Here is a 22754-nt window from a genome sequence, read left to right as displayed (position 1 = left end):
ACTTTACAGTCGTTTATAGTCGTTCTATCTAACCATACTGGTTAGGTACTTGTTAGATAGTGGTTATAAAGTGGTTAGATACTGGTTAGATAGTGGTTAGATACTGGTTAGATACTGGTTATACTTTCTGTCCCTTGCAAAATTATATCAGTTGGTAGCGCCCCAGTAGTATTGGATTTAATCTCTCCATCTCTTCCGCTGTCTTCCTCTATTTGTTTTGCCTTCTATTGGTGTCCATGTAGTGATTTCTGTACTCCATCTTCCATCCGTTCGCCTCGCCAAATGACCTGCCCAAGTCCACTCTTTGTTTTTGATGGTTTTCATGATGTCTAGCACTTTAGTTTGTTCCCTTATCCACCTGTTTGTTTTTCTATCTTTGTATGTGATACTTAGTATGCTGCGTTCCATATTGTGTTGAGCTGAGGAGAGTTTATTTTCCATTTTAGTTGTCAGTGTCCATGTTTTTGAAAGATGTCATGACCGGTATGATGCACTGGTTGAATATTTTTCCTCTTTAGACATATTGGGAGGTTTCTCTTCATGATTGCACTGTGTCTCCCAAATGCTTGCCATCCTGCTTTTATCTGCCTTCTTATTTCATTCTCCTGGTTTTTCTCAGTTAAGGTGAATCTTTGTCCCCAGCAGATGTATTCTTCCACGTGTTCTCGTTGTATAACAGTTACAATTATTGTCTTGGGTGTCGTTACGGTGCCTGCCATAACGTTGGTCTTTTTAGTGTTCATTTTTAAGCCGCATTTCCTGCTTGCAGTATCAAGGTTTGGAGCATTGTTATCTGATACTAATAGCATATCATCAGCAAATTTGAGATAATTAGATACTGGTTAGATAGTGGTTAGATACTGGTTAGATACTGGTTAGATATTGGTTAGATACTGGTTAGATACTGGTTAGTTACTGGTTATTAACTGTTAGATACTGGCTAGATACTGGTTGAATACTGGTTAGATATTAGTTAGATACTGGTTAGTAAGTGGTTAGATACTGGTTAGATACTGGGTAGATAGTGGTTAGATATTGGTTAGATATCGGTAAACTGATCCTTCATCCCTCCTCTCAGCTGCAACTGAAACAAACTAAAGTGTTTGTGAATCAGCCTGCAGCTCTGCACTGCAGAATACGCGCTGTTCTCCTGCAGCTGCTCTGGAGTGCTGAACGTGATTCTCTGGAGAGCGATCCTCCGCTGATGGAGACTAATGGGTCTGGCTGCCGGCCTCTTCCTCAGCTGAGGAAACAGAGCGTCTGACTGCAGCCCAGGAGGACGCTGCTCCGCCAGGAGGACGCTGCTCCTCCAGGAGGACGTTGCTCCGCCAGGAGGACGTTGCTCCGCCAGGAGGACGCTGCTCCGCCAGGAGGACGCTCAGGGAGGGAGATTTAACTGTGGCTTTGACACTGAAACCTCGGTGGGACCAGCAGGAGCAGCGATGTCAGTAGAGAGCAGGAGTCATCCTCTACACATCGCTGTTGTTCAGCTGTCAGAGGAACCAGGAGATCATTCAGGAACATGACAGAGAGGAGCAGGTGGTCACCATGAAACTGGAGCCTCCACGTCCTTATTACCATGCATAGTTTCATCATGATGGAGCTCCCTACAGCTCATCTGGTACAGAGATCAGTGCCTGTGTCACTCTGCAGCTGAGTCCTCTGGATTCATAGAGACAAAACATTTCATAATACACAATAATTAACACAGATATTTGTAGGAGGTTGCAATTTTGGTTGAACAGAGGAGCAGCTAGATGTCCTTTTTCATCTTGTATATAAAATCATCCAGGATTTCCAACAGCTTTCAAACTTTTATTGTTCAGGTCTTAAAATAAAAGTAAGTTTCTCTAGTTTATCAGCAAATGTAACTTTTATATATTTTGTATGTGTATTTCTTCCTCGTTGAATAAAATCGAGCCTCTAATCTGACACAGGAAGCTCTCAATGTCCCTCTACAGGTCTGCTGCACACACGTGTGTGTGTTTAATGCATGTGAGCCGTCCACATCCCTGTAATTAGTATGTTTAATGTTCCTGTGGTTCTCCAGCTGGCAGCCAGTCGCTCCTCTCAGCTGCTATTAGTTTGTTACTGTCGGCTGCATGATGCTCTTCTCTTCTGACCAGCAGCCAGCTGACAGGAGACAGAGTCCGTCTGCTGCACAGCGGGAGAGAACAGTTTGTTCTCTTCGGAGAACAGTTTGTTATCTGGAGTCGGAGAACAGTTCATAATCTGGAGTCGGAGAACAGTTTGTTATCTGGAGTCGGAGAACAGTTTGTAATCTGGAGTCGGAGAACAGTTTGTTTTCTGGAGTCGTAGAACAGTTTGTAATCTGGAGTCGTAGAACAGTTTGTAATCTGGAGTCGGAGAACAGTTTGTAATCTGGAGTCGGAGAACAGTTTGTTTTCTGGAGTCGGAGAACAGTTTGTAATCTGGAGTCGGAGAACAGTTTGTTTTCTGGAGTCGGAGAACAGTTTGTAATCTGGAGTCGGAGAACAGTTTGTAATCTGGAGTCGGAGAACAGTTTGTTTTCTGGAGTCGGAGAACAGTTTGTTTTCTGGAGTCGGAGAACAGTTTGTTATCTGGAGTCGGAGAACAGTTTGTAATCTGGAGTCGGAGAACAGTTTGTAATCTGGAGTCGGAGAACAGTTTGTAATCTGGAGTCGGAGAACAGTTTGTTTTCTGGAGTCGGAGAACAGTTTGTTTTCTGGAGTCGGAGAACAGTTTGTTATCTGGAGTCGGAGAACAGTTTGTAATCTGGAGTCGGAGAACAGTTTGTAATCTGGAGTCGGAGAACAGTTTGTAATCTGGAGTCGGAGAACAGTTTGTTTTCTGGAGTCGGAGAACAGTTTGTTTTCTGGAGTCGGAGAACAGTTTGTTTTCTGGAGTCGGAGAACAGTTTGTAATCTGGAGTCGGAGAACAGTTTGTTTTCTGGAGTCGGAGAACAGTTTGTTTTCTGGAGTCGGAGAACAGTTTGTTATCTGGAGTCGGAGAACAGTTTGTAATCTGGAGTCGGAGAACAGTTTGTAATCTGGAGTCGGAGAACAGTTTGTTATCTGGAGTCGGAGAACAGTTTGTAATCTGGAGTCGGCCGCTGGCTGGAAGAACACTGAAGGTTTAAAATGGAGGACGATGACCCGACAAACTGGGACTGAGCAGGTTTGTTGGAGTATCAGATGTGTGAATAAATCCTACCTCACCTCTGTCTGGAAACAGACTGAACAAGGATGAAGCGTTGATCTCTTCACCTCCTCCTCCTCCGTCTGCATATGTCCAGGTCTTCACCTCCTCCTCCTCTGTTCTGCAGATGTTCCATGTGTCCATCGGGAGATCAGGAGATCAAGAACCACATGTACAGGGAGCCTCTTTCTCTCCTTCTTTTACTGCCTTGAGTTTATTTTCAGCCGGGTCTCGGTACCGGTCGGGTGCAGAGGATCCACATGTTACAGAGACCAGCTTCCACGGAGAAAAATAACAGAATAAAGACTGAATAATAACGGAATAATGACTGAATAATTACGGAATAATGACTTAATAATAACTAAATAAAGACTGAATAATAACGGAATAATGACTGAATAATAACGGAATAATGACTGAATAATGACTGAATAATGACTGAATAATAACTGAATAAAGACTGAATAATAACTGAATAAAGACTGAATGATAACTGAATGAAGACTGAATGATAACTGAATGAAGACTGAATAATAACGGAATAATAACTGAATAAAGACTGAATAATTACTGAATAAAGACTGAATAATAACTGAATAAAGACTGAATAATTACTGAATAAAGACTGAATAATAACTGAATAAAGACTGAATAATTACTGAATAAAGACTGAATAATAACTAATAACTGAATAAAGACTGAATAATTACTGAATAAAGACTGAATAATAACTGAATAAAGACTGAATAATTACTGAATGAAGACTGAATAATAACAGAATAATGACTGAATAATTACTGAATAAAGACTGAATAATAACTGAATAATAACTGAATAATGACTGAATAATAACTGAATAAAGACTGAATAATAACAGAATAATGACTGAATAATTACTGAATGAAGACTGAATAAAGACTGAATAAAGACTGAATAATACTGAATAAAGACTGAATAATTACTGAATAAAGACTGAATAATTACTGAATAATGACTGAATAATGAATACTGAATAAAGACTGAATAATAACTGAATAAAGACTGAATAAATAAAGACTGAATAATAACTGAATAAAGACTGAATAATGAACTGAATAAAGACTGAATAATGAATAAGACTGAATAATAACTGAATAATGACTGAATAATGACTGAATAATGAAATAACTGAATAAAGACTGAATAAAGACTGAATAAAGACTGAATAATAACTGAATAAAGACTGAATAATTACTGAATAAAGACTGAATAAAGACTGAATAATAACTGAATAATAACTGAATAAAGACTGAATAATAACTGAATAAAGACTGAATAATGACTGAATAATTACTGAATGAAGACTGAATAATAACTCAATAATGACTGAATAATAACTGAATAAAGACTGAATAATTACTGAATAATGACTGAATAATGACTGAATGAAGACTGAATAACAACGCAATAATGACTGAATAATAACTGAATAAAGACTGAATAATGACTGAATAATTACTGAATGAAGACTGAATAATAACTGAATAATGACTGAATAATTACTGAATAAAGACTGAATCATTACTGAATAATAACTGAATAAAGACTGAATAATAACTGAATAAAGACTGAATAATTACTGAATAATTACTGAATAAAGACTGAATAATTACTGAATAATAACGGAATAATGACTGAATTATTACTGAATAATAACGGAATAATGACTGAATTATTACTGAATAAAGACTGAATAATTACTGAATAATAACTGAATAAAGACTGAATAATAACTGAATAAAGACTGAATAATAACTGAATTACTATATAACTCTGATTCAGATCTTTGATTCAGATCTCTGATTTTAGGAAGTTGACTGTTTCCAGAACTTGTCCAGTCTGATGAGAAGTGTTGTTCATCATCATCTCCTTCTCACCTCCTTCTAATTCTCTATTTAATTAAATAATATTAATTACTGTAAAATCTAAAAACACAGTTCCAGCAGCTGAAACTCGACCTCAGTTACAGAAGAATAAAAGTCAGACTTACAGAAACGGATATTTCCACATCTTCAAAACGGTTCCACGTGTGTCGCTGCATCATCTGGCAGGATGAGAGATGCTGAAACAGCGTTTACAGTCGCAACTATTATTAGAAACAGACGTACAACAACCATCAATCAGCAGCTGATCAACAGCATGCTGCGCTTCACACCAACTCAGAGACCAACATCAGGACAAACCTCAGAGAGTGAGTGAGTGAGTGAGAGTGAGTGAGTGAGAGTGAGAGTGAGTGTGTGTGAGAGTGAGAGTGAGTGAGTGAGTGAGTGAGTGTGAGAGTGAGTGAGTGAGTGAGTGAGTGTGTGAGAGTGAGTGTGTGAGTGAGTGAGTGAGTGAGTGAGTGTGTGAGTGAGTGAGTGTGTGAGTGAGTGAGTGAGTGAGTGAGTGAGTGAGTGAGTGAGTGAGTGAGTGAGTGAGTGAGTGAGTGAGTGAGTGAGAGTGAGTGAGTGAGTGAGTGAGTGAGTGAGTGAGTGTGTGTGTGTGAGTGAGTGAGTGAGTGAGTGAGTGAGTGAGTGAGTGAGTGAGTGAGTGAGTGAGTGAGTGTGTGTGTGTGTGTGTGTGTGTGTGTGTGTGTGTGTGTGTGTGTGTGTGTGTGTGTGTGTGTGTGTGTGTGTGTGTGTGTGTGTGTGTGTGTCAGAGAGTGATTGTGAGTTGGTTGTGAGACTGGTTCTGGTTCCGTTCTGGTTCTGTGTGTCTGTGTGTGTGTGTGTGTGTGTGTGTGTGTGTGTGTCTGTGTTCTGGTTCTGGTTCTATTCTGGTTCTGGTTCTAGTTCTGGTTCTGTTCTGGTTCTGGTTCTGTCCTGGATCTGGTTCTGTTCTGGTTCTGTTCTGGTTCTAGTTCTGTTCTGGTTCTGGTTTTGTTCTGGTTCTGTTCTGGTTCTGTCAGCAGGAGTTTCACGTCCAGAAACTGGAGTTAAATGAGGTTTCAGGCTGCAGAACTTTGATTTCCTCTCTGCTGGAGGAAGTGTGTCCTGTTCACCCTCACCTTCACGTTCATCTTCACCTTCACCTTCATCTACCTTCACTTTCACCTTCATCTTCACCTTCACCTTCATGTTCATCTTCACCATCACCTTCATCACCTTCACCTTCATCACCTTCACCTTCACTTTCACCTTCATCTTCATCTTCACCTTCACCTTCACCTTCACATTCACCTTCCCGTGTTCATATTCATGTGTTCATAAAGTGTTTATGTTCATAATCATGTCTTCATATTCATGTGTTCATATTAATGTGTTTATCTACCTTCATCTTCACCTTCACCTTCATGTTCATCTTCACCATCACTTTCACCTTCATCTTCATCTTCACCTTCACCTTCACATTCACCTTCCCGTGTTCATATTCATGTGTTCATAATGTGTTTATGTTCATATTCATGTGTTCATATTCATGTGTTCATATTCATTTGTTTATGTTCATATTCATGTGTTTATGTTCATATTCATGTGTTCACATTCATGTGTTTACAGTCATGTGTTTATGTTCATATTCATGTGTTCATATTCATGTGTTTATGTTCATATTCATGTGTTCATATTCATGGAGGTTCCTGCTTGAACAGTCTGTCTGATTTAGATCGATTGTGAAGCTGAACCTCCAGATTCAGTGATTTGAGGTCTGAGATGTCGACATGTTTACAAGAACTGAGTTTACTGTCACAATTACAGTACGAGTTACTTTACACTTTTCTGCTGTTTTATGGAAATGATGCATTTCGATAGCTGAATATTTTCTATATAATTAAATAAACTACATTTGGCCATTATAGATCAGAGCAGGATTTCCCCGAGGCAGCAAAACTCATCACGACCCTTAAACTTCCCAACTAGCCCAAAAATACTTTGTACATACAACGTTTGTGTCTCGTTAATTAAAGGAGCTGAAGTTCAGGCTGCAGTGGACCGACGTGTCCTCTCAGTGTTGTTAGGTTCTTTGTCCTCTCAGTGTCCTCAGGTTCTTTGTCCTCTCGGTGTCTTCAGGTTCTTTGTCCTCTCAGTGTCTTTAGGTTCTTTGTCCACTCAGTGTCCTCAGGTTCTTTGTCCTCTCGGTGTCTTCAGGTTCTTTGTCCTCTCGGTGTCTTCAGGTTCTTTGTCCTCTCGGTGTGTTCAGGTTCTTTGTCCTCTCAGCTGCTCCTGTTTTCATCTTTTCTTTCCAGTTTATCTGACTCAGCGTTTACAGTCTCTAACTCATCGTTCCTCCGGGGAATGTTTGACGGTATCTCAAGAGTCATATTGTGAGTCAGTCCCCCTCCTCCAGCTCCTCCTCCAGCCTCCTCCCGCTACTCCTGCAGCCTCCTCCAGCCTCCTTCAGCTCCTCCTGCAGCCTCCTCCCGCTACTCCTGCAGCATCCTGCAGCTCCTCCTTCAGCTCCTCCTGCAGCCTCCTCCAGCCTCCTCTCACCGGAGCAGCGCACTGAGCTCCTGAGTTCGACCCAAACTTCCCTCCTTCTGGATTCTGCATTAAATGTGTTCAGTTCTGGACTGTGATCGTTTCCAGTCTGAAAGTCACCGTCAGAAGTTCCGTTGAGTTTAGTTTTTTTGTCTTTACGCGCATAGAAATGGAGCACGAGGAGTTCAGTGCGGGGAGGACATCAGGCTTTTAAGGTAGGAGCGTCTGTATTTTACTGCAATGATTTAAGAGGAAGTTCATGGAACATTTCGAGAGCTCTCAGGCTGAAACCTGCCCGGTTTACCGGACTCATTCACCGGGATGGAGTCGGCAAAGTTTCCGCCGGAGCGCTGCAGAGACCAAAGTTCTTCATAAAACTTTCACGAAGACGTATTTTTAATTCCTAAATTCCAAAATCCTGAAGTAAAGCAGCCGCGTTGTGTCGGTAGTTCCTCCACATTCAGCTCCAGGGATGACGATGGATCCTCCTCCCGCCCGCTGCGTCCTGCACACTCTGCTGGTTCTGGTTCTGTTGGACCCCGGCTCAGCCGCCCCCTGTCCCCGGCCCTGCTCCTGCCCGCAGCCCGCGGAGCTCCACTGCACCTTCCGCTCCCTCCTCACCATCCCGGCGGCGCTGCCCCGGCACGTGGAGCGCATGAACCTGGGGTCAGTCCGCTTTCATTTCATGTGTTATATTCGGTTTATATTTATATTTCATGTTTGGCAGCGTGTCCTCTGGTTTCGTGGTTTCCAGCTTCAACAGCATCCAGCAGCTGACAGACGGATCTCTGGCCGGTCTGAGGAGGCTGGAGCTCCTGATGGTTCACGGCAACGACATCCACAGCCTGCCGGATGGGGCGTTCAGGGACCTCAGCTCACTGCAGGTTGGAAGGAAACTGCTCACATTTATTGGCTTCAAGCACAATATGGAGGTTTCCATCAAAAATGTTTGAAATACGGCGGATTTTTATTTTTTAAAAATTGCGATTTAATTTGGTTTAAGTGAGTTTTAAGTTTGAATTATTAAAATGAAAAACTTACAATTCAGAGAAAAGATTCAAGAACAGAAAACATTTAATTTCTTCTCTAATTTTTTTTCTCTCATGACTTTTACATCCTTTACTTTACTTTGACATCTTGAATTGTAACGTTTCAATGCTGAAAATGAACCTGAAATCCGATCTCATTTCTAGAAGTGAAAGACATCTTTCAATGTGAATCTAAAGGAACGTGTAAAAGGATCTTTGGAATAAAGACAACAATAGAATCTTAATGTACATTTAATCTCTGCTCTCTTTGTAAAAATGATTGAAGTTTAAACAGATTTGATCCTCTGAAATGTAAACACAACAACCACATACACGTGTATGAATGAAACATCACACTAAGTGTAATATTCTGTGTTTTTGAACAAAAGATAAAAGGATCTTCTAGCTAAGATGTGATTGGTGATTAGGTCGATGATGTCATCACCAACACGGACTGTCTTCTTGTGTCTTCAGATGCTGAAGATGAGCTACAACAAGCTGCAGGAGATCAGCCGTCTGTCCCTGCAGGGTCTGTGGTCTCTGACCCGGTTACACCTGGACCACAACCGTCTGCGGTTCATCCACCCGGACTCCTTCCAGGGTCTCACCTCGCTGCGGCTGCTGCAGCTGGAGGGCAACCGGCTGCAGCAGCTGCACCCGTCCACCTTCTCCACCTTCACCGTGATGGGAGTCTTCCACGTCTCCACCCTGAGGCACCTGCACCTGTCTGACAACGGGCTGACGTCGCTGCCCTCCGGGCTGCTGGAGGCCATGCCCCAGCTGGAGAACCTGTACCTCCACGGGAACCCGTGGACCTGTGACTGCAGCATGAGCTGGTTCCAGGACTGGAACAAAGCTTCTCCAGGTGACTTCGTTCATCTGAGCCCTTTGTTCTGAGCCGTCTTCACTTTGCAGCTCTAAATGGGTCATTTATACAATCCTGTTTACAAAACAGCAGTGACGCTTGAACTCATATTTAATATAAAACAGACCAAAAACATCTCAAATGTTGAAACTCAGACATTTTATTGTTTTATTCAAAAATCTGCTCATTGTGAATCTGATGCAGCAACACGTCTCTATAAAGTTGTTCCAGGATCATGTTCACCACTGAGCTGCATCAACTCTTCTTTCAACAACACTCTGGAAACTTTTGGGAACTGATGAGACCAGTTTCTGGAGTTTTGAAAGTGAAATGTGGTCCCATTCTTGCCTGATAGAGGGTTTCAGCTGCTCAACAGTTCAGGGTCTCCTTTGTTGTATTGTTCATGTCCTGATGCTCCAGATGTTTTCAATGATTGACAGGTCTGGACTGCAGGAGGCCAGTTTATCAGCGGACTCTTCTACTAGAGAACCATGCTGTTGGAATACGTGCAGAATGTGGTTGGACGTTGTTCTGCTGAAATAAACAAGACCTTCCCTGAAAGAGACGTTGTCTGGATGGCAGCATATGTTGCTCCAAAACCTGAATATATCATTCAGCATTAATGCTTCCTTCCAGATGTTCAAGCTACCCATGCCATGTGCACTAATGAATCCCTGTACCATCACAGATGCTGGCTTTAGAACTGAGCTGATAACAAGCTGGATGGTCCCTCTCCTCTTTAACCTGGAGGATGCAGCGTCCATGATTTCCAAACAGAATCTCAGATTGTGATCCATCAGACCTCAGGACAGTTGTCCACTTCACCTCAGTCCATCTTCAATGATCTCGGTCCAGAGAAGGCGGCGGTGTTTCTGGATCATGTTTCTATCTGGTTTCTTCTTTGGAGAGTTTTAACATCATTTGTGGACGCAGCGATGAACTGTGTTCACAGACGATGGTTTTCACAAGTGTTCCTGAGCCCATGCAGTGATTTCCACTCCAGAATAGTGTGTTTTTAATGCAGTGCTGCCTGAGGGCCCGAAGATCACCACCATCCAATATTGGTTTCCAGCCTTGTCCCTTGTGTTCAGAGATTTCTCCAGATTCTCTGAATCTTTTAATGATATTATGAACCGTAGACGATGAAATCCACTAATTCTTTGTAGTTTTACGTTGAGGAACATTATTCTTAGATTGTTGAACTATTTTCCAACACAGTCTTTCAGAGTGGTGAACCTTTCCCCATCTTCACTGCTGAGAGACTCTGCCTCTCTGAAATCATCTTTTATACCCAATCATGTTCCTGATCTGTTGCCATGGTAACCTCATTAGTTGTCAAATGATCCACCAGGTGGGTTTTTATCTTTACACAACTTTTCCAGTCTTCTGTTGACCCTTCCCAACTTTTTAGAGACGTGTTGCTGCATCAAATTCAAAATGAGCCGATATGTTACATAAAACAATAAACTATGTGATATGTTGTCTTTGGTCTATTTTAAATCAGGACATGTAAATGATCACGTTGTGTTGGTCTCTTGTGTTCCAGGTGTCCTGAAGTGTAAGAAGGACCGTTCCCTCCCCGGTGGTCAGCTGTGTGCTTCCTGCTCGTCTCCCCGACACCTCCTCATGAAGGAGCTCCAGGAGGTGGAGGACCTGGTCTGCAGCGGCCCGGTCATCAGCTCGCCCCACCAACCCGACCCCCCTCCTGAGGACGCTGACACTGAGCTGCTGACCCTGCAGCACTTCAGGGCGCCGCTGGGCAACGTGTCCTTGGGTCTGTCTGACGAGCACGGGACGGAGGTGGAGGTGGAGTGTTCTGTCGGGGAGCCCAGAGCGCCGAGGAGGAGCTGGGAGCAGGTCGGTCCGGGTCAGCTGCTCGCCAACATCAGCGTGTCCGTGGACCTGCAGTGTCCCGTGGACAGACAGAAGTACGAGCGGCTGTGGAGGCTGGTGGCGTACTACAGCAGCGTGCCGGCCCACCTGCAGAGAGGCGCCGTCCTGGGGGCGGAGCCTCAGCTCACCTACGTGTACCGGCAGGACTCTGAGCGGGACGCCCGGTACTACACCGGGGTGACGGCGACTCTGAGGGCGCGGCCGGCCTGGCTGATGCAGCCGTCAGCAGAACTGCAGCTCAACCGGCTGCAGTCGTCCGCCAGCGCAGTGCAGCTGGTCCTCAGCACGGCGCTGACGGAGACGCTGGACACGGAGCTGCAGCGGAGACGGACCAGGACCTGGGTCCTGATCCGGTCCAACAACACCACCCACACACTGCTCACCACCATGCTGGGAGCTCCGGCACACATGCACTGTCCCGTGCACAGTTCTGGACACGCGGTCGTCCACTGGAAGCTGCCGGACGGCTCCAGAATGGACGTCCCCAGGGAGGACGTCCCGTCCAGCCGTCAGGGCAGCCGGGTGTCTGTCTCCTCTGACGGACGGCTGCTGGTTAAAGCTGTCAGCCACTCAGACTCAGGAGTGTATTACTGCATCGCCGCGGTCAGCAGAGACCTGGCTGTCCTGGCCGTCCACCTGAGCGTGCAGGAGTCCTCCAGTCCTCCTCCAGGAGAGGAGACGCCCGCCCCGCCTGTGGAGGGGCATGCTGGTGACCCCGTGTCTCTGCCCTGCGCGGCGTCCGGCGTCCCCGACGCTCAGATCAGCTGGATCCTGCCGAGCGGCAGCGTTGTCAGCGTCCACACCAACTCGTCCAGAGCGTCGGTGTCCTCCAACGGGACGCTGCTCCTCAGACAGACTCAGAGGACGGACAGCGGCTTCTATAAATGTGTCGCCATCAATCAGCACGGCGTGGACACGCTGGCGACTCAAGTCTCCGTTGTCAGGCGTCGAGGACTCGTCAGACCTCTGAGGAGGTTCCCGTCCAGACCTCAGTCCGCCTCCGGGGTCAACACCCAGATCTCCATCCCCACAGGGGACACAGAGGACACTGAGGACGCATCAGGGGACAGTGATGTTCCTCAGGAAGAGGCTCCACTCAGGAGGAGACTTCCTGGAGGCGTGGCCCCAGGTAGGAGGGGCCTCCATCTGTCCAGGAACATGTGGCGGAGGCCGGCGTTGCTCCGGAGACCGACGGGACCGCACGTAGAGGACAGGAGGAGGACTAACGTGTCCAAGAGTAAGATAGACCCCGAGAGGTGGGCCGACATCCTGGCGAAGATCAGACACAAAACCGCCCACAGTACCGTCACACCGGCACCGGGTCGGATCACACCGGAGGAGACGAGGGAGGAGACGACAACAGAGGAGACGACGGAGGAGACAGGAGACAAGGGAGGAGACGACAACAGAGGAGACGAGGGAGGAGACAAGGGAGGAGATGACAACAGAGGAGACAAGGGAGGAGACGACAACAGAGGAGACGACAGAGGAGACAACAACAGAGGAGACAAAGGAGGAGACAAAGGAGGAGACGAGGGAGGAGACGAGGGAGGAGACGACAACAGAGGAGACAAGGGAGGAGACGACAACAGAGGAGATGACAACAGACGAGACGAGGGAGGAGACAAGGGAGGAGACGACAACAGAGGAGACAACAACAGAGGAGACGAGGGAGGAGACGACAACAGAGGAGACAACAACAGAGGAGACGAGTGAGGAGACGACAACAGAGGAGACAAGGGAGGAGACGACAACAGAGGAGACAAGGGAGGAGACGACAACAGAGGAGATGACAACAGAGGAGACGAGGGAGGAGACAAGGGAGGAGACGACAACAGAGGAGACAACAACAGAGGAGACGAGGGAGGAGACGACAACAGAGGAGACAACAACAGAGGAGACGAGTGAGGAGACGACAACAGAGGAGACGACAACAGAGGAGACAACGGAGGAGACGGCAACAGAGGAGATGAGGGAGGAGAGGACAACAGAAGAGACAACAACAGAGGAGACGAGTGAGGAGACGACAACAGAGGAGACAACGGAGGAGACGACAATAGAGGAGACGAGGGAGGAGACTGTAGAGGGGTCATCGGAGGGAGGGACACAACAGGAGTACACAACAACACACACTCCTGTACAATACACACAAACCAACACACCAACAGCTCAAGATACACAATCACACAACATACATGCAACAACACACCGTGTGTTCTTCCTGCTACGCTCCACATCTGGACCTGTGCACACCGGCAGCACATCTTCTCTACAACAGAACCAGAACACCGTCCAGAACCAGGCAGCTGATTGGTCCAGAGCGTCGGAGAGGAGAGAACCTTCAGACAGACTGAATGTTTCCAGCTCTCATCACGACAGAGAAGACTTTTGGAGTCCAATTATTCCCAAAGAATCAGAACCGAGCCAAGAAGAAACTGGAACATATCAGAGTGCGACTGCAGCAGAACCACCGCTGGACTCCGCTCTTCAGGGTTTAAAACCCAAAGCGACGCTCCCGACAGCACCTCCCAGAACCACGTCCCCCCCGCCGATCCGACACACCGACTCCAGGAGGAGGAGCGGGGGTCGCAAGAGGAGGCCCAACAGGAGGAAACAAAAGCTGAACAAGCCCACCACGCTGGCCGACGGTCTCCTAGCAACGGTCCGGAGCCCCGCCTCCACGCAGGTAAAAATAGACCCAGTAGAAGTCCCTGTCAGCGGCAGCAGACTGGGTCACAGAGAGAGCTCAGACGTCTCCAGGCCCGACCCGGCGCCGTCCTCCCCGCCGGCACCACCGCGGTCCGAGAGCATGTCAGAACCAGCTTCCTCTCCAAACACGACTCCTCACACAACCCTGCAGCTGTCGGAGAGCGGACCTCCTTCCTCCAGCACCGGCCCGCCTCCTGCTGGACCTGCAGAGGACACTCAGAGTCCCACAGGAGACATCCGACCCGTTTCACATTCACAGACACCAACAGATGGTCATCGGTCCATCCGTCCGTCCTCTGAGCCGGACATCAGAACCATCTCTGGATCCTCCAACAAGCTTCTTAAGGATAAAGAGACCAACACTCCTTCAGTGTCCAGAACCTCAGACCGGACTCCCGGACAGACTCTAAACATGGGAGGAGATGTTGAGGCTCCTCCCACAAGCACCGTCCAATCAGCAGCTCTGTCTGCTGCCTCATCAAGACCGCTACCAGAATCATCCTCCACAGGAGCCACACTGACCCCCGTCACGGTCCAGAGTCAAGACCGACAGATCAGACCAATCAGAACCACATCAGAACCAAAGACAACCTCTAACGTCCAGTCTGCAACACAACCAACAAGCCCAGCTGTCCCAGGGATGACCGGTACCGGCGGTCCGATGTTAACCCAGACCCCCTCTCCTGCTCCGGTCCGGTCCGATGCCTCCTCACACACACTGCCAACAACCACTCAGGATGTTTCCAGACAGCACCGTCCACCCGGACCAGATCCGCCTCCCAGAGGGAAGCCCAGGATAACTCAGAGGAACTTCCAGACGGTTACCGTGACGACTGGAACAGACGCTCAGCTTCCCTGTGAGGCTGAAGGTGAGCCGCTGCCCTTCCTGTCCTGGACCGCCGCCGGTGGGACGTACGACTCCACCCACAACTCCTCTGGAGGTATGTTTCCACGGCAACAGCACTTCCTGTCTCATACTTCAATATGTTGTTCATGTGTTCTCCATATGTTCTTCATTTGTTCTCCATATGTTCCTCACATGTTCTCCATATGTTCTCCATATCTTCTTCATATGTTCTCCATATGTTCTTCATTTGTTCTCCATATGTTCCTCACATGTTCTCCATATGCTCTTCATATGTTCACCATATGTTCTCCATATGTTCTTCATGTTCTCCATATGTTCTTCGTATATTCTCCATATGTTCTTATGTTCTCTATAGGTTCTTCATATGTTCTTCATATGTTCTCCATATGTTCTTCATATGTTCTTCATATGTTCTTCATATGTTCTCCATATGTTCTTCATATGTTCTCCATATGTTCTCCATATGTTCTTCATATATTCTCCATATGTTCTTATGTTCTCTATAGGTTCTTCATATGTTATTCATATGTTCTTCATATGTTCTCCATATGTTCTTCATATGTTCTCCATAGGTTCTTCATATGTTCTCCATATGTTCTTCATATGTTCTCCATATGTTTTTCATATTTTACGTATAAAGTTTAAAACCTACTTTCTCCACTTGAGCAGGGATTTATTCATATTTGACATCTTCAAGTTCAGTTCCAGAGTTCCTGAATAAAAAACCCAAACAGACAAGAACATGAATAAACACGGTTCAGTCCTTCTCAGCTTTTTTATGATTCTTGCACTCAAAATGTTTTATTTTGCAGCAGATTTGAAAAAAAATTGTGACGTAACTTTGGAGTTTTAGTGACTTGTTTTTCAGTAAAGTGTGAAAGTGGTGAATGTGAACCTGGTCCTGTACTGAGCTGCCGTGTAATAAACGTGTTTACTAAAGGTTCTGTTTTAGACCGTTCAGATTCTTCATTGCGGATCAAGAATTCTGTTCATGTTCTTCATTTCTCACCTTTAATGTGACAGAAGACTAAAATCTAAACTTTGTCTTTTGGATCTTCAGGTTCTGCTCAGAACACGCGGGTCCAGAGATTCAAGGTCCATCCCAACGGAACGTTAATCATCAGGAAGACCCAGCTGGGGGACCGGGGCCAGTACCTGTGCCGGGTCCAGAACCGGTACGGGTCGGCCCAGACGGTGGTAAACCTGCTGGTTCTGTCCCGGCGTCCCAGTCTCAGAGACGTCACGGTGCCCCTCGGTGGGACGGCGGATCTGGAGTGTAACGTGGAGGGACAGCCGGCATCGCTGGTCACATGGGTCCTCCCCAACATGGTCCACATGACCGCCGCCTCAGTGGGCATGTCCTCTCTGCAGCGCGTGGTCGTCCTAAGCAACGGGACGCTGCGGGTCCACCGGGCCGGCTACACGGACCGAGGCCTATATGAGTGCAGCGGGGAGGACAGCGTGTCCGTCCATCTCTACGTCCTGGCGCTGCCGCCGGTCATCCACCAGACTCCACATGAGAACTCCACCCTCCCAGAGGGAAGCTCCGCCTCCATCCACTGCTCCGCCTCAGGGGCCCCGCCGCCCGTCATCCGCTGGACCGCCCCCGACGGCGTGCAGCTCACCGCCTCCCAGCTGGTGACAGGACGGAACCTGGTGGTCTTCCCCAACGGGACGCTTCACATACGGGGGCTGGGCCCAGGGCATGCTGGGAGATACGAGTGCTCAGCCAGTAACGCCGTGGCGTCCAGCAGGAGGACGGTGACTCTGAACATCAGGAGGAGTCTGTCCTCCTCCAGGGCCCGTATCACCTCCTCGTCTCCTCAGAGAACCGATGTCACGTATGGAAGTAAGCTGCTGCTGAACTGTGTGGCAGCAGGAGATCCGGCGCCGCGGGTCATCTGGAGGACGCCGTCCAACAAGCTGGTGGACGCTCAGTACAGGTGAGACGAGGACACCTGGATCAGCTGATCAGTGTTATTGTTCTACAAACTGTTTACTAAAGAGGTAGGATGCTGTCTAACATGTAAATACATCATTTTAAACCCATATTTAATTAAAATAGACCAAAGACAACATCACGTGTTGAAACTGAAACATTTAATTGTTTAATAAAAAATATCTGCTCATTATGAATTTGATGGCAACAACACATCTGAAAAGTTGTGACAGAAAACAGTTTATCAGCGGACTCTTCTACTAGAGAACCATGCTGTTGGAATACGTGCAGAATGTGGTTGGACGTTGTTCTGCTGAAATAAACAAGACCTTCCCTGAAAGAGACGTTGTCTGGATGGCAGCATATGTTGCTCCAAAACCTGAATATATCATTCAGCATTAATGCTTCCTTCCAGATGTTCAAGCTACCCATGCCATGTGCACTAATGAATCCCTGTACCATCACAGATGCTGGCTTTAGAACTGAGCTGATAACAAGCTGGATGGTCCCTCTCCTCTTTAACCTGGAGGATGCAGCGTCCATGATTTCCAAACAGAATCTCAGATTGTGATCCATCAGACCTCAGGACAGTTGTCTACTTCACCTCAGTCCATCTTCAATGATCTCGGTCCAGAGAAGGCCGCGGTGTTTCTGGATCATGTTTCTATCTGGTTTCTTCTTTGGAGAGTTTTAACCTGCATTTGTGGACGCAGCGATGAACTGTGTTCACAGACGATGGTTTTCACAAGTGTTCCTGAGCCCATGCAGTGATTTCCACTCCGTCTTGTTTTCCAGTTTCGAGCCGAGGATCAAAGTGTTTTCCAACGGATCTCTGACAGTCCTCTCTGTGACGGACGAGGACAGCGGGGACTTCCTGTGTGTGGCTCGCAACAGGATGGGGGACGACTACGTCCCCCTGCGGGTCAACGTGCTGACCCGACCCGCCAAGATCGAGCAGAAGCAGCAGCGGTCCAGGCAGGAGGTGGTGTATGGGGGAGATCTGAAGGTGGACTGTGTGGCCTCTGGGCTCCCCGACCCGGAGATCAGCTGGGCCCTGCCGGACGGAACCATGGTCAACCCGGTCAAACAGAGGGACGGCACCAGCGGGGGGCGGAGCCGCAGGTAAAAGCTACTTATTAAGAACTTCTGAATTTGAATCCTCCGGTGTGATCGTTTCAAGTTTAGTTTTGGTGAAAGTTTTTTGATTTTGTGGCCCTTTTTCTCCAAAATTGTGATGTAATTTTTGGAGTTTTACGTGAGTTTTTTGGTGCTAGAATTGCAGAAATTGGAAAAAAATTGCAAGTTAAGGAAAAATATTTCAATTATTGTTATGAAAACTCCCAGACAAAGAATAATCTCTGGTGATTTAGTTTGATAATAATCTGTGGTGACTTTCTGTGTTAATAATCCTGAAATATTCTCCCTGTAACGTGTTTTCCTGTCTGTGCTGAACTCAGAGAAACATCACGAAGCTCAAAGGGATAAAAAAAAAAAAAGAGTCTAAAAGTGATGAATCTTTCCAGAACAGACCGTCTGTGATAATATAGAAACAAATAATGCATCTGCTTTCAAAATAAGAGCTTTAGACTGTAATATAGAAACAAAGAATACATCTGCCTTCAAAATAAGAGCTTTACAGGCTTTTAAATCACATTCATGCAACAGTAAAACAAAGTTCAGTCTCTTCCAGCTGGAAGTGGAGAAAACTCATTGAACATGTTCCTCGTTCCGTCAGAAGACCACATTTCAACAATTGTGGAGATTTCTTGATTTTTGGAGGAATCTATCGAAACCGTCATGAGGTTTAATCTTTAAAAGCAGGTTTTAAATCCAAACATGTACATGTAAGGTCGGTGGAACAGCGTCCACCGTGTTTGTTAGACTTTTTGAATCGATATCGGATCGTTCAGGTGAAGATGGGTTTGATTGTTGAACCCGTCCCTGAGTGTTGCACCTCGTGGTCTGACCTCGGTTCCTCTCCTGATTCCTCGTAGGTATGTGGTGTTTGACAACGGGACGCTGTACTTCAACGATGTGGGCGTGCCAGAAGAAGGTGACTATACCTGCTACGCCCAGAACCAGCTGGGAAAAGATGAGATGAAGGTCCGAGTGAAGGTCAAGGCTGCGACGGCTGCGCCACAGATCCAGCACAAAGACCAGAAGACGGTCCGAGTGTTCTACGGCGAGACGGTCACTCTGAGGTGTCTCGCCAGAGGTGACCCGGTCCCCAAGGTCAGCTGGATGTCCCCCACCAACCGGCTGATCTCTCCTGCATTAGATAAATACCAGGTCCTGGACGACGGGACGCTGGTGGTTCAGAAAGTCCAGCGCTTCGACGGCGGTAACTACACCTGCACGGCGAGGAGCGCTGCAGGACAGGACCACAAGGTGACCAGGCTGGAGGTCCTGGTGACTCCTCCCACCATCAACGGCTTCACAGGAACCGCCAACGCCGTCAAGGTGACGGCGGTTCCGGACCAGAGGAGGCTGCTGGACTGCGTGGCGAAGGGAACCCCGCCCCCCCGTGTCATGTGGGTTCTCCCGGAGAACGTGATCCTTCCCGCTCCGTACCACAGCAGCAGGATGTCGGTCCACCCCAACGGGACCTTGGACATCCGCTCGGCCAGGAGGGCGGACTCGGGCCAGCTGGCGTGTATCGCCCGTAACGAAGGCGGCGAGGTACGGCTGCTGGTGAACCTGCTAGTGGAGACGCCCAGAACGGATCGCCGGTCTCTGACGGTGGGGAACGCCATGACGCTGAACTGCTCCTTCGATGGCTCGCCGCTCCGTCATGTCACCTGGATCTTACCCAGCGGCGCGCCTTTACTCAGCGGCACTCGCTCCTCCAAGTTCTTCCACCGGACCGACGGCTCTTTGGTCATCAGCAACCCGTCGGTAGCCGAGGCCGGCGTGTACCGCTGTCTGGGACGTCACTCTGCAGGGCTGCTGGAGCGCAGCGTCACGCTGTTCCCGGGCAGGAAACCGGACATCACCAGCAGGTACGGCTCTCCGGTCCACATCATGAACGGGGAAACGCTTCTGCTTCACTGTCAAACCTCCGCTGAACCGTTCAAACTGTCCTGGACTCTGCCCAGCGCGGTCGTCCTGAACCGGCCGCAGAGAGCCGGGCGCTACGCTGTGCTGCCCAACGGGACGCTGGCCATCCAGCAGGTGTCGGTGTACGACCGCGGGCCCTACGCCTGCAGAGCTGCTAATGAGTACGGCAGCGCTCTGCTCTCCGTGTCCGTCGTCGTGACAGCGTTCCCACCGCAGATCACCAGCGGCCCGCCCTCCGTCACTTACGCCAAACGTGGAGTGGCTGTCCAGTTAAACTGTGTGGCGACAGGGGTTCCTAAAGTGGAGGTGGCGTGGGAGACGCCGGATAAAACCCGGCTGGCCGTCAGCGCGTTGCCTCGCCTGTTTAGGAACAAGTACCTGCATCCACAAGGTTCCCTTGTTATCCAGAACCCGACTCACCAAGACTCCGGCGTCTACCGCTGCACGGCCAGGAACGCCATCGGCAGCGACTTCAAGGACACATTTCTCAATGTGTTCTGAGGTTCACGGCCCATCGGTGTACTGTACGCCCAAAAACTGCTGATTAAAAGCAACTTGTGTTTTTAATTTCAAAATGTACTGAAAACTGCTGTCACAACGATGAGTTGACTTATGGCTGCAGTGGTATGAGGCCAAAAGATGATGATATTATGTGTCTACTATTCTGTATGTAAATAAAAGCACAATGTGATGATTTGTAACTCATGTAAACAAACTTTTTATTGAAAATAGACCAAAGTCAACATTTTATTGTTTTATGAAAAATATCGGCTCATTTTGAATTTGATGCAGCAACACGTCTCTAAAAACTTGTGACAGGATCAACAAAAGATGGAAAAGTTGTGTAAAGATAAAAAAAAAAAAAAAAAAAGTTACCATGGCAACAGATCAGTAACATGATTGGGTATAAAAAGATGATTTCAGAGAGACAGAGTCTCTCAGCAGTGAAGATGGGGAGAGGTTCACCACTCTGAAAGACTGTTGGAAAATAGTTCAATAATCTAAGAATAATGTTCCTCAACGTAAAACTACAAAGAATTAGTGGATTTCATCGTCTACAGTTCATAATATCATTAAAAGATTCAGAGAATCTGGAGAAATCTCTGAACACAAGGGACAAGGCTGGAAACCAATATTGGATGGTGGTGATCTTCAGGCCCTCAGGCAGCACTGCATTAAAAACACACTATTCTGGAGTGGAAATCACTGCATGGGCTCAGGAACACTTGTGAAAACCATCGTCTGTTACACAGTTAGTTTGAACATGTTTACAGAGTGTTGTTAAAACAAGAGCTGATGCACCTGTCACAATCTTATTGAGTTTACAAATCATCACATTCTGTATATTTTACATTTTAAACAGCATCACAACGTTTCTGGAAACATGGTTGTACATTTTTATGTATTCATCACTTCAACATGAACCTAAAAGCTCATCAGCTCATATCTTTGACTTCAAACACGGACAACATCGGACTGACTGAACTTCTTCCTCAATATTAGTTTTGATGAATGACAAGACATCATCTTATAAAGATGGCCGGATGTCTCCAGACAAATCAATCTACCACCAGTCATTTCTGATGTCACATTTGTGATGGAGGAAATATTTAAATATTGATCAGTGGCTCAGTTTCAGAGAGGCATCTTACTGAAACAGGAAACACAGGCTTGAATATTGGAGTCAACAGGAAATGCAGCGTATTGATTGACCATAAAAAGCATGTGACCGTGACTGACCCAATCACAGCGTGAGTGTTCCCTCTGATGGGATCCGTCACAACTGGACCACAGATGTGGAAGTAATAAAACGTCTTTGTTTGTTATCACTCAGTGAGATGGGAAGTCAATCTGGATGAATCAATATCTACTATTGTATCATTAATCATAGAAACTCATTCATTCATCTGGGGGGAGGGGGGTCATGTTCTGGTTTCAGGGTATTTCTGACAGCCTCCTCCAGCAGCCTCCATCCTCCTCCAACCTTCTCCAGCCTCCTCCAGACTCCTCCAGCAGCCTCCATTTTAATTTTAATAAATATCCTGGTGCTTTAAGGGTTAATGCCAACATTATAGAGTCAGCTCCCAGGGGAATAAGACTGATCATGTCAGGTAACCGCAGGGAGGCTCCTAAATCTGTTAACACTGAACAAATATGTGCTGAGTGATGTGAATTCCATCGACCACTAATTGTTCTGTTTGTTTTGACGTGTTTTCATCAGGATTATTAAAAATATGATTTTGTAACGACCCTCCATCAGACGGACACACCCAGTCCGTCCTTTAAAAGAAGCGTAACTGTCTGAGGACTGTTTTGTGTTGAGAGGTTGACATGATGTTGGGTCTGAAGACGTCTGTCCTTCTGCTGCTAGCTGCTCTGACAGTCAAAGCTGAACCTCATCCAGGATTTGATCTGAGTGAAATCTTCGATAATGATGGTGAGTGACCTTTGATCATCTTTAATATGTTCCAAAACGTCATATCTCAAACTCACACAACAATATCAAACAGGCGAAGTTACACGACGTTTTATTGCAGTTTGTGACTTTGTTAAAATATTTCAGTCTGTCTATGAAATTGGAGATAAACATGTTTTCTTTACACCTGTTTCCTAAAAGCTGTAAAATGTAAATAAACACATAATGAAGTGATTTTTAAATCATTTCTAAATTACAAATAGACCAAATACAACATATCAAATGTTGAAACTGAGAATTTATTGTTTTATGAAAAATATCTGCTTTTTGAATTTGATGGCAGCAACACATCTGGCAGCAAAGAC

The 22754-nt window shown here is 46.7% G+C and overlaps 1 protein-coding gene across 1 annotated transcript; it reads left to right on the top strand.

Annotated features, from left to right (window-relative positions):
- The first annotated feature begins 7681 nt into the window (after positions 1–7681).
- mxra5a (matrix-remodelling associated 5a) lies at positions 7682–21271 on the top strand. The gene is given in 9 exon segments (XM_069722607.1): positions 7682–7829; positions 8064–8280; positions 8369–8498; positions 9117–9507; positions 11054–12782; positions 12784–15050; positions 16038–16920; positions 17712–18038; positions 18911–21271. Coding segments are annotated over 8 exon segments (7485 nt in total). The 5' UTR covers positions 7682–7829; positions 8064–8086; the 3' UTR covers positions 20475–21271.
- Positions 21272–22754: the final 1483 nt, after the last annotated feature.

The sequence above is a fragment of the Brachyistius frenatus genome, unplaced genomic scaffold (genome assembly GCF_029030835.1).
Source record: "Brachyistius frenatus isolate BFR_SWC_R1_liver_20210118 unplaced genomic scaffold, ASM2903083v1 Contig_297, whole genome shotgun sequence".
Taxonomy (NCBI): domain Eukaryota; kingdom Metazoa; phylum Chordata; class Actinopteri; family Embiotocidae; genus Brachyistius; species Brachyistius frenatus.
Note: the sequence above shows the minus strand (reverse complement) of the source record. Positions and strands in the feature narration are given on the sequence as shown.